This window comes from Lontra canadensis, unplaced genomic scaffold (assembly GCF_010015895.1).
Source record: "Lontra canadensis isolate GAN:19392208 unplaced genomic scaffold, GSC_riverotter_1.0 scaffold143, whole genome shotgun sequence".
Taxonomy (NCBI): Eukaryota; Metazoa; Chordata; class Mammalia; order Carnivora; family Mustelidae; genus Lontra; species Lontra canadensis.
Window position 1 is genome coordinate 789,791 of NW_022631137.1, and position 12,999 is coordinate 802,789.

Consider the following 12,999-nt stretch of genomic DNA (forward strand, 5'->3'; position numbering starts at 1 on the left):
AGTCTCTCCTCCTGAGGGGAGCCTGACTCACAGAACACAACTCCCAAATAAATCAGTTAAGAAAGTGAACTTTAAACCAAAAAGAACAAGCATATAAATAAAAATAAGAATACACTACATACTTTTATATCTATAAATATAAATGTTATATATATATATATACACACATATATATACACACATATATATATATGTGTGTATATATATATCGGTTTTTTCTTTTTTTTTTTTTTTCCTCCAACCTGGTGTTCTAATTTAAAAAGCTGGATGTGCTTTCCTAGCACTGGGGTATAGGATGTAAACAAAGACATTAATGACTCATTTCTGCTACATTTCTATTACAAGTTGACAGAGTGTGTTTTTTGAAATTGCAGAACCTGGGAGAACTCATCAGGGCATCTGAAAATAGCAGAAAAGATAAAGAGCTGAAACCAGGAACCACCTTAAGAAGGCTGCGGCAACAAAGGTCCAGAGACGTAACTGAGGCTTCCTGCTGTGATCTGACTCCACGGAATCCGAATCCAAACCGACCTCCTTCTGACCCCGATCTTTGTCTCAGCTGGGAGATGCCACGCGCACGGGACAGAGACACATCTGTCCGCTCTGAGCCTCCAGGAACCAAGCCCTCAGCTCCTTACTCATCCGAGAACCACTGTCTTGGCCTCACCCCTCTCCGAGGCTTAGAATGCACTCACTCTATTTTTCAATGGTGGATTTCTCAGAGAAAATAACTGAAAATGTAAATGAAAGATAATAGGGAAGCTACCACACCTTTGCCAGCTTTTGTTTTGCCAACTAGGAACACTAAAAGCAAAACTGAATGAAAAAAGAAAAACAACAACAACAACAGGCCCCTGGGTGGCTCAGTCTAACCATCCAGCTCCTGCTCTCAGGTCTTGAGCTCAGGGTTAGGAGTTCCAGCCCTGAGTTGGGCTCCAGGCCCAGCACAGAGCCTACTTTAAAAAAAAGAAAGAAAGAAAAAGAAAGAAAGAAAGAAACCAAAACAAAGCTACCATGCTGTCATCACTTCCTAAAAGAAAAGCTCTTTTCATGGCATCTGAGAAAAAAGCCTGGCTAAAGCCTGAGGGCTCCCAAGACCAGGGAGCTCAAAACCTGCTCACATTAGGTGGCCGGGTCCTTCTCCTGTCCCAGCGACCCTGTAAACAGGTCATCAGAAGGAGTCACCAGGTCTCAAACTGGCCTTGGGAGACAGGGCTTTCACCAAAGCCCCAGGATGCGATCTCTGAGATCTCGCCCAGCACACATCACAAAGAATGAGCGCTGATTCTTACCCTGAAAACAGTTTCAACCCTGTTGAACCTGGTTCAGACAGCAGGGCTGGGGAAAACACGGATACTTCCCTCCTCTGCTTTGCATTGTCTACCCTCATTAAGGGATCTGCATTATCCACAGAAGCAGCTTTCTGTATTCTATGCCACAGCAAGAAAAAGTAAAATTTTTAAGTCCCTGAAGTACAACAGTAATTTTTAAATTAACCTTTCTACTAAAAAAAAAAAAAAAAAAAAAAAAACCCAAAATCAAAAACCAAAAAACCCAAAAAGCAAAAAAATAAAAACAAAAACAAAACAAAATAAAAAAAAACAACCTTTCAATGGTAACTTAAATGTTCCATTCAGGATGTTCATGTGCTTTATAAGCTGACAAGCCCTTAATCTTTAGTCTGTATCATTTGAAAAGGACTCCAGATAAAATGCTACATCATTTTAAATGTAATTACTAGCCTTCTTTTAATGACTGCATTCATTTCTCTATTATTTAATCTGAATCCAGAAAGTCAGGAGTCTTAAAATAGATAGGGAGTCCCTGCATTATATGGAAATCAACACAAATTCTTTTACTTTTTCAGTTTGGATCAAACTAAGATTTTATGTAAACAATTTCGTTCTATATTCTTTAGTTCTAGATCCTACACTTATGATAAAATGTGATGAGAAGGCAGAGAAATGTTTCTCCCCTCATTCCTTCCCACCTTCCTTCCTTCCTTCATCCCTCTCTCCCTCCCTCCCTTTCCTTACCTCCTCCCTTCCTCTTTCCTCTTTCTCTTTGTTCTTTTGCTCTCTTCCCATTCGTCCTCCCACACATTCACCCATCTACGTACGTACACACGTATGTTTTTATCTCAGTCACCTTTATACATTTAAATTGGAGTAGACCAAATTCTCCATGACCTCAGACACATGCCTCCTGAGTTTTAGGAAAGAACTGCTAATCTATTTGTCTCTGAAATAGAAATTTTTATTCATAGGTTATGACTATCACATTAAAAAAAATGTTCTAGCATGGGGCTTATGACTCCCTAAATTTGCTAGGTCCTGGCCTCTGTGTAATAAGATTTACCTAGAGACTCTTATGAGTCCTTTGTGAGGACCTGAGACACAGGGATGTGTGTGTGTGTCTGTGTACATGCTTCTCTTAGCATATGTGTATGTATACATAGACACACAATAGACACACACATATATACGAGTAGGTCTAGATATTCCAAACACAGAGAACAAGATAATTGATACTAGGGCATTTTCCTTGAGTTTCTATTAAGTTGAGCTACGAAATTGCCAAGATTCTACCATTCTGTCAAAAAATAGCAAGGTTACGTGATACAGTCTAATACTACATTTCCGATGAAATGTTAAGGTCTCAAAAAACAAATGAACAAAAAAGGTAGAAAAAAAACCAAAGAAACAAAACCTGGTTGCTTGTTGTCTCTTTTGCTCAGTCTAGGGGCAACTGTGCAGCCTGTCTGTCCAAAGCTCCTGACGTTGGGGGGTCTTGAAAGGAAATGCATGTCTCATGTGCAAGAAGAAATGGCCCCTGGGAGCCGTCAGCACAACAGGATCGTTATGAAACTGCCGAGTGAACCACCCTGTATAACTTTCTTCTCTAGCTGCTGGAATCTGGCTCCCCTCTGCCCTAACATGGGGGGACATTCTCATGCACTGGTTGTTAGGAGATGTTAGAAGGTTCAGCAAGCAGGACAAGCATGAGAAATGTCTGCCCTTCTGGAGAGAGAACATTTTCATCAAAGCTGGATACACATCATACATACACCCCCAAATATTTGTGGCACAAGTCACTGAACAGGGACTATCCCCTCCCGCCCCACCTCCTGGTTCGGCTGCTCACAGATGCATCCACAACCAAGTCATAAAACACAACGAAACCAAGAGCCAGTCCATAAAGAGAAGGCTGCCCCAGGCTTAATTCAAGCAAGCCATTCACCGAGCTAATGTGATGGTGGACCTGTCGAATCCAGAACGCATCACGGACACATCAGCAACACCAAGTGCATGCAATGACCAGATGACCATCGGCCCCACTGCCATGCTTTGATCAGTTCAAGCTCAGAAAACAATCCTCTTGGAGAGTCTGGATCGTGGGCTTTCCCTCAATCAAAGGGAGGTTAAAAATGAAGATCTGGTGAAGTCAGGTGCTTTCCACACACTGCCTAAATGCCAAGAAGAGATGTTTGCCTATTCTCATTAAATCTGTCAGGGAAACTATCAAATTACCTAGTCCAGGCAGGTCTCTTGCTTTTGGGGAAATCTCTGCCCACACCAGATGGTCTTCATTCTGGAGGTCAGCATCCAGCAACTCTCAGGGTGCTCCCAAATAATCAGCATGTGATCATTTAACCAAGAAGATGATGGGGAGGGAGTTGCAAGGTGTCCATCAAGGACCTTCTGGACAGTCCTGAGGTTACTGGAGTTCAATATTTTCCAAAGGTCCCTGACTCTTTAATTTGATGAGGACTTAATTTGTGCTGATAAAAGGTAAAATTCTATCACCTGGGGACACCAAGCTTCTCTTGCTTTCTACACTCCTGAAGAGCGAATTTCATGGCTACAAGTGAAATTAGTGGCTGTTTCTCTTTTCATCCTGTTGATAACCAGTGAGCGTTACCAAAACGCTCTCAATTCCTGCTGATTTTGTTTCCTGCTCTAAAGGAGTTTCTTTGGGTTAAGGAGTTTTTTTTCTCTTTGTCATCCTGCTTGTCTTCTAGATGAGAAGAACCCAGAATCTATCATGGCTGATACTAAGCTGGGATCATGTAAAAATAAATTATTACACAACTGCCCCGAGATAAAGTCTAGAAACTTGGCATCTTTCATCCAGATTCAAAAGCTATTCTGATAACTTCACGTCCTCCCCAAATATGTGTCTTCTACCAAAGGGACGGGTCTTCCTTCTCATCGCCTGCTTACTGGAAATATAAGGAAGGACCATGTCATAAATGTGCTTTATAAATTGAACCAGAAATATTTTAAAGATTGTTTTCTGGTAATTTGCCTATTACTGCATTTACCTCAGTACAATAATCCCATATGTGGTGAGTGTCTTGCTTCTAATCAAATTAAAGAGGGCTGGTAATCAATTTCCACACCAACCAAGAAGACCCAACGTACAAATTTCTTTCATAAACAGCAAGAGGCCAATTACATGGACAAGAGTATATTTACTTGGTTTCTTCCACGGAAACGATTACACTAACGTGGGAATTGTAGACTCATTCAAGATTTGCCAAGCCAAGAACGAGGGCAATTTTCGGTAGGACACACTGCTAATGAGAAGTCTCAATAATGTTAAAGTAACAGATTCTATACACACATTTGCACAGGGTGAGCCCCCAATGCAGCAACACTTTACCTTAATTTTCAAATGAAGGCCAACAGAGATGGCCAGATTCTCAATTCTATTGAAGAATACTCTTAAATATTGTTTATTTTTTTAAAAGTATCTAGATGGGTCTTATTGAAGAAAGCAATTTAAATTATATCTTTATAATTAACCTTTTTCCAACTTGGGGGAAGATGCACTTATGCTGAGAAGCAAGATAAAAATCCAAAGAAATAAATCCGTTTAAGATTTTTATAATTATACAGCAGGCTAAAGTCACTACGATTATAATTATATACAAAGTGGGTGTTTGAGAATTTAGCATCTAGAGATATTTTCATAAAAATAATTAAGGGTTGTAGATGAACCACATTACAATTGATACTTTGAGAATCTTCAGTGTGCAGAGTTTAATAGCATTAGGACTTCTCATTTGTAGAATGAGCTCTAGGATTTCAAGATTGCCATCATTTTTATGAGCTTTATTGACCCTCTCTCGTTTCCTAATCCAGTGTCAAAGTGTACTGAAGACAGGAACGTACATAAAAACATATTTTGCATCTTGGCAAGAGGATGCGGGGTAAGTGGATAATTTATGTATTTAGAACTGCATCTTAACAAGTGTTTGGATTTCTTTGGAGGCTCTGTCCAGCCTCAAGAACTCGTTAGGGCTGTTTATAAGGAAACGGTAATACTATCTACATGCAACCAGATAGCAGATCTCACTTCTATCTCGCCCAAGAGCCATTGCAAACAAGTGTATGCACGGGGTTTTCCAAGTGCCGTTTTTTGGGGGTTCAGTTGTTGATGTTGCTTTCTTCTACCTCGGAAGAAATCTGCAGCTACGTCGAGCTAACGACACATCTCGTGGGAAATGGAATGGAGCCGCAGAGAAAGCACACCGCAGCAAACCGGGAGAGGATCTAAGTCACAACAGGCCAGGGAGGAAGGAGCACCAGTGGCTGCTGACACTTCCGACTCGGGGGTCAAGTACATCGCCTGCTTACCTGTCTGACCCAGCATGCCTCAGCCACACATGCAAATCGTTACTGTCACTGTTTTATCCATGAGACGTATTTTTAAATTAAAAGAGTCATTACCAAAAATAAGCACCCTCAATGACATTTGTACATGCAGAGCCTCTGAACATTCCCATTTATGTCCTCAGAAAACAGAGCCAACGGGTTGCATTCAAATATGGAAACGCACATTTTTTTTTTTTTTTTTTTTTTTTCCTTTTTTTCCCCCCCGTCAGGCACCTACACGAAAATAGCTGTGGCTTGTCATTTCAGAAACCAAGTCATCTGTCAAGCCTGGGCAAGGGGTAACGGAGCTCCTCCCCACCCCGTGGCCCCCACCCCCGCCACCCAATCTGACTTCTGCATTTCTTAGTCCCTCTCTGTCCCCCTTCCACTGCCGGTCTTAACATGTGGTGCGTGTTACAAATACACCTGGTTTATCCTAGTAGGTTTGGACACGGGGCCCTGCCGGATAGAGTGAACCTGCTTAGGAATGCCAGGTACATCTCCCCCATTCCTTCGTGTTGGATAAAAAAAAAATAAATAAATAAAAAAATAAAGAGGTAACAGAGGGAATGCTTTACTGGGTGTGGAAAAAAAAAAGAAAAAAGAACAAGGGAAGCGGGTGACTGAAGTGGAGGAAAACCTGCCGGCTCATCTTCTCGTGTTCATCCTAGGAGCTAGAGACCGTGGCTGCTGCTTACACGGAAGACCGTGGGAAGGCTGTGCGGGGACAGTTTGTGTGTGCATGCAAGGTACGCTGTCGCAGGGATTGAGAGAGATCGGAAAAGCAACTACACGGGCACAAAACACAGCATTTTGGGTCTTAGCAGAGAGGGTGAGAGTTTAGGATGGTCTAAGCTTGATGGTTCATTCTGTCTCTACGTGGCACTGTTCACCGTCACCCTGGGCCCTGATTTGGGGGTGCTGCCTCCCCAGCAGTCATGCATGCGCACCAGAACCAGACGAGAATCTTGTTTCCCACCGGCTAAGTTCATTTCCAGGTAGTTGTCAAGCGGGAGGAGGGAGACTCTTACCTGTCACTGTAGGCAGCGGCAGTGGCAGGGGTCGGCTGGGCGTAGCGGTATGCAGCATAACCACCCTGAAACGCAAGGAGAAATCTGACTCAGGAGTGCAGACGAGGCCAACTCAGGGGCACCCAACCGTGAGGCCGCACCTGAACAGCAGTAACCCACATCTACCAGTCTAACGTGGAGGTTAATGAAAGCTTAGTACCAAAGCAGAAGTACCAAACACACTGGAGAGACAGGGGCTTGGATACCAACCCCAGCTGGATGTTAAAGGTTAGCGGTTGTAAGCGTTTCCCAGAGGAGGAACCCAGACACCCTTCTAAAGAGATGTACCTAGACGGTTAATGGTGACCGTGTTGGGGTGGGGAGGGTTACGGGGGATCAAAATCTCTAAACACTCTGTATACTTTGCTGAACTTTCCAGATTTTCAAAAATGATTACGTTTTGCCTTTCCTTATTAGCCACTAACTTACATCTTATTCAATCTCTCCTTAATGACTTCCTTAAAAATCCAACATAGGTTGAGCTAAGGCCCTCCTGTCTTACATTGATATTTCTAAAAAAAAAAAAAAAAAAAGATAACGCTTTGATGGAAAGTTTATTAGTCATCTCTCGCCTATGTAGCTATTCAACCACTGAAGCAATTAAAGAAGGCTGTGTTTAGCTTTCTAAGTGTTGCATAATTATTTAAAAAAATGGAATGGTGAACACTTGTTAAAAATTCTGTCTTTTCCGCTAAAGATATCACACTGGTGCAGATAGGGAATTTGTCTGGTGCGGAAAATATGATAAAGCTTTCCAATTTGTAAATAAAATCATTAAGAGAGGGGGAAAAAAAAACCCTGAAAAAAATAATTAACATTTAGTTCCATGTACCAGTTACTGCAATTGTTCAATTAAGCAGAGGACAAGCAAATGGTCATATTCGAAAGGAATTGTGTTCAGCGGAGCATTGATTATCAAACTGTGAAAATAACCCAGCTTCTTGCTCAGCAGACCACAGCGATACATCAACCACTGTCGACTGCTCTCAGCACAATTAACAAACAGGATCTAGTCTCTACCGATAACACAGGGGACGCTTGGGTTCTAATTAGAATTCACCATCCCACAATCCTCTGAGGCAACAGTTCTCACCCTTACCATAAAGGGGCAACTCTGAACAGACTGATGGGTTCGAGGACACCCCTCCCTGCAACAGCCAAGCTACTCTTGTGTCAGAGAGGCTCTAACAAGAAAATCTGGAGTGAGGGGTATGTTATGCTTAGCTTCGTTCCTAGGGGACAGCCCAATGGTAAGACAAGGATATGGATGCTGTAAGGAGCAGCTTTTTTTTTTTTTTTAAAGCATTTTTTTTTTTTTTTAATATTTTATTTATTGATTTGACAGAGAGAGATCACAAGTAGAGAGGCAGGCAGAGAGAGAGAGAGGGAAGCAGGCTCCCCGCTGAGCAGAGAGCCCGATGCGGGACTCGATCCCAGGACCCTGAGATCATGACCTGAGCCGAAGGCAGCGGCTTAACCCACTGAGCCACCCAGGCGCCCCAAGGAGCAGCTTTTGAAATGTGGATGTCATCTCAGTAATTTATCTCTTCCCTCTTCTAACTTTCAGAATAGATCTGCCACGACTTACATAGTGATTCAAAAAATCTAGTTTGTCCTTAAAGAAATTTGTCCTTTGGATCAGCCCTGGAGACATAATCCAAGACACCCAATCAGCAATCATTTGGAGGCAGTATTAAAAAAACGAGGTCTTAGCCAGACACCACCTGGTGCTCCAAACACCATGTTCTCTAATTAGGAATGGGGAAACTCATTAAATGTGCTGAAGAGTGGTAAAACCAAAGTGGTTGTCACACCAGCACCAAGCTCAAGATACAGAATGATGGGCTGAGGCGAAATTAGGTCACCAGATTTCTGGAGTCATTCTTTTTATCTGCTTGTCCATCTCCTAGGCTTTCATGATGCGTCCAGACAGACACAGGTGTGTATTAAACCGTGAGGTAGGGAGGGAGGGGCTGGAGTTGGCTCGCTGATTGCTAGGAGGTGCTAACTGCCACCAGCCGAAAGCTTGGGTGGAAAAAAAAAAAAAAAAGTGGGTGTGGGTGTGTGTGTGTATGTGTGTTTCTTCCAGAGTAGAAAGCAAAAGCCACTGCGAAGGTATTTGCATCAAGGACCATGTAAATCAGTCATGATTTTGTGACTGTGAATTTGGTCCAAGCAAAGATTTCTAGCAACATCCCACCTCCCTGCACATCCTCTACATTTGAACTCTGTATGGGTCCCCAACTTCCACGATTGTTTCCATTAGGGAACGTGGGTAGCCAGTATGATAAGTGTCGTGCAAACAGCAGATAAGGCAAATGAACCTCACTAACCACCAGTCAGTATTTACTGTTATGAGCCTAGAATGGATGTGTGTGCAGCTGGGATTCCTCTGCCTGGCAGACGTACTTGACCATGGCACCTTGGGAAAGACCCATTGTCTCCATTATTTTCACGAGACCTGCCCATTTAAAATAAGTGTGTGTTTCTACGCGAGACAGGCCCCAATGGTCGATGTCCTGACAACATCCTGGTCTTGGGTATTTAGGAATCTGTTCACCAGCATTCCCTACTTAAGACTCAAGGTCATAGTTGTCCGAGGTCTGTGGAGCCAGTGGAGAGATTCTGACCTTGAGCAGTAGGCTCCTTCCTGTCCAGTGGGTATGCTGGTGGTGATGGCAATGTTCTGCCCCTGAGCTGTCCCACACAGTCATCACTGGTCCTTGAGTGACTACCAAACACTGGAAATGTTGGCTGATGAAGCAAACTGCAATTTTTAATCTGTCTGGTTTGAGTTAATTTGACTTTCCCCATCAAGGCTCATGTGGAGCTGACAGTTTCAGTATTGGACAGTCTGGGTCTAAGTGATCCCTCAAATAGGTTATCAGCACAGAAAGAAAAGGGTCAGGGGGCTTGACACCACTACGTGTATGCACTGCACTGTCTCCTTTTGCGATTTTTCTTCTGTATGAAATCCATATTAGGGGAATAACCGAGTTGTGTATTAACTCTGTGTATGTGTGCATACACTGTAAAATGATAAAAAAATACAAATTGCTTTAATTTGCCTTTCTAACAGGTGACTCTAATCAATTTTATTGCTCCATATTTTGCAGCTCGCTGAGCATAGCCACAGCTCCTGCAAGGTTCTGTGCTAATGTGTGAAAAAGGAGCCCTCCCTTCCATTTGCTGGCACCAAACCATGTTCATGTGCAAACTGGTCTTCCTGACCTTAGGACAGAAATGTGTCCTTGACAATTAGATCTTTTTCCCACCACCAAACCAAATGGCAAGTACCACGTGGTTCTGCGCTCCCTACTCATAAAATACACTCATTTTTCACATATTGGGCAGCAAGCTATAAATGAGATCTTATATAAAATGTAACTCTTGAACGGCCATTATGAATTCCCCCCTCCCACCTCTGCCACCATCACCAGAAGTGGCCTTGAAGATCCCGACTCGATGTTGTCGGAAACATAGCCGTTGCTAGCGGGACCTCTGGAGGCTGGGGCAAGTTAGTGATGGGGGACCTCTCATGGTTCTCCAACAAAGTATTTCCAACAATGCACTTCATGGGATACTAACAATGGAAGGCAAAGGAACTTTCTGTGACCAAATAGGTTTGGGAAATGCCAAATGAAATGAAACGAAACTGGTTACTTCAGCTGTGGAACTTTCTAAAAAGATATTGATGAGCGCTGTGGACCCTCAGTGCATCTCAGAGTCCTTTAGCAAGGGAAATCACGTTTTTTTACTTTAGAGTATACTTTTGGAAAAAGATGTTCTAATAGCCAAATGACTTAGGAAGAGAGGTGAAATGTTTGTATGCTGGTGGGGACATGGGGGATAGGGAGTGCTGTAGTGTGTGTGTGTGTGTGTGTGTGTGTGTGTGTGTGTGTGGCTTCTGCCTAACTGTATAAGTAGCAAAGGGCTTAATCCTAGACAGCAGCCTCCCCGTTTCTGAGAATACCCAAAGATCTCACTTCATGCAATCTACAAGGTGGGCTGGTACATACTGGTACATACACATTTTACTAAAACCGCAGTTAGAAGAACACTTGGAAAATGAAACATTTAAACATAGTCACTCCCTAATTTATCCGCATCACACATTTGGCTGTTTTTGGAGTGTGGCAATGGAAACCAGCCTTCCTGAAACCTCAAAATAAAAGTTGATCTTGGGAATTCAAATTATTTTGTTCTCTCCTTGATCCAAGGACCTCCCTCTTGTACTGGATTTCTCTTTACAATTTGATTAATTCTCATGGTTAAAAGAGAACGTACTTTCTTAACTGACTTAACACAGAACAGAAATGGGAACCGCACGTTACAGGGAAATCCATGTACTAAAACTCCCACTGATCATTCTTAGTTTTACATTCGTCTTTCATTTTACTTGACAGTTTTAATGTTCATTGGGGCAGCTACACTCCAATAGATGTGTTGCTCTTTTTTCTTCCTACAAATTGGTTCATTTGGGGGTTGCTTCAGCAGTAATAGGGTTGAAAGCTATAGCAATGGGTATGCAATAAATTTATGCGAAGCTACAATGAAACCAGGGAAAGTTACGTTAGCTATGCTGACCCTTGATGCAGGATGAATACGTTTTCTGTTTAACCATTCCAGTTGACTCCAGGAACCTACTACAAAGTTACCGAGACAGCTGATACAATGAAACCTTGCAAATCTTTTCGCTGAGTTTATATTAATTGGGTATAGATGCATTTTAAGCCAGGAAATTTATAGCCACGTCAGAATCTCCATTTTGATACACTCACGATCTAGCGAACAGGGGAATCTGAGGGTACACATCTCTATTCTAGAAGCATTCACATCGAAACTGGAAAATTCAGTTAAGTCTTTCCTCCTCCTATGTTAGAGAACGTCTCCCCTCCCCAGAGTCGTCTTGTTAGTAGGATTTCACAGCAAACCCACAATCATAGTGATGAGGTTTCCCGCCAGTCGGGATTTCATACCTGCAGCAATTTATTGCCATACACAGGCTCTTGATACACTACTCTATAAGGAAACAGAAATGTAATGTTTTCAATGCAAAAATGAAATAAATAAAAGAAAACGCATAAGTCAGACAGAAATTCCAGAGCAATTCATTTACAAGTTTGCTTCTCTTACGTCCCTAAGATCCGAGAATGACCCATTGAACCAAGAGGAGGAGGTTTTAGCCTCGGAGCTCCGTAACCCAGAGAATCCAGAACGTGCAGGTGGGGCTCTAACCCTACTGATTGTGTTTGTGCCACAATCTGCATTTAGTTTTAGAGAAGAAAAAAGGATACTTTCATGGCTTCTTATCCTTCTAAGCATAATGCAACAGTTCAAATTAACTACTTCAAATTTCTCTCTTTATTTCATGATTAGAGTTCTCTGGAATACCAGAGGATTTCGCTTTGATGCCTAATTATTGGGGCAGTTAAGACTGTATCAATACCTTTGTTTTTAAAAATTGAATATCGAGTAACAACAGAGAGTGCAACTGAATTTCGTGAATGAATGAATTACACTGAGCTACCAAAGCTGCTTTTAAGATATATGACTGGAAAAACTGTGCGTGCATGTGTCTAGAGAAGTTGCTGACATATCTATCTATCTATCATCTATCTATCTAATGTGGACATGCCACAACCTCATTCAAGTCCAATACCAACAAAATCTCAAGTAGAACCCCTTGGATAGGATGCAATTTTTGGATGTGAGAGTTTTTGGGGGCAAGCCTAATCTTTCTTGTGAGTAGTTCTAGTTTAAAGTGAAATGTTTTAGTTCTAGGGCAGAGATCAAGGTGGTAGAACACCGTAAGAGATTTAGGAACCGCCTTATAAAGGTGTGTGCGTGTGTGTGTGTGTGTGTGTGTTTTAATCTTCAGTTGGCCTTAGATTTAATAAATTTAAGCCTGTGGACCTATGCCTGTCAAAATTCTAGGCCTCTCTCCCTCTCTCCCATGGCTTAGTGGAAAGTTTCAAGTCGAGATACTATTCCCCATGACCCGCCTATTCCATTATCCTCTCCATTATGCTCTGATTTCTGATCTTCCTCCTTTCCTTTCACTGCATTTCTGAGTCTGGCTCAGTGAGGGCAACAAGGTAGCCCTGTTGGCTCTGGGCTTAAGCACTGAGTGAGGCCAGATCATGCAGGCTCAGACGCCCATGTCAATGGACGTTTCTGGACAAACCACTTCATCTCTTTTCCAAAGCAAAGTTTCCCCCTCTGAAAACAAAATTGGAGGCAATGGGTGGAGGCAACTCCTCCCCTCC

The 12,999-nt window shown here is 42.4% G+C and overlaps 1 protein-coding gene across 12 annotated transcripts in view; it reads right to left on the reverse strand.

The window, feature by feature from the left end:
* Positions 1 to 12,999, reverse strand: part of RBFOX1 (RNA binding fox-1 homolog 1) — a 2,042,166-nt gene that overhangs the window by 30,759 nt on the left and 1,998,408 nt on the right. For 8 of the 12 annotated variants that reach the window (XM_032843800.1, XM_032843795.1, XM_032843797.1 and 5 more), the window contains 2 exons: positions 11,710 to 11,752; positions 6,692 to 6,756 (listed from right to left, as the gene is read on the reverse strand). In XM_032843800.1, the coding sequence (XP_032699691.1) occupies positions 6,692 to 6,756; positions 11,710 to 11,752 (108 nt within the window). The remainder of the gene's footprint in view (positions 1 to 6,691; positions 6,757 to 11,709; positions 11,753 to 12,999) is intronic. The other 4 variants (XM_032843801.1, XM_032843796.1, XM_032843793.1 and 1 more) reach the window with 1 other exon arrangement.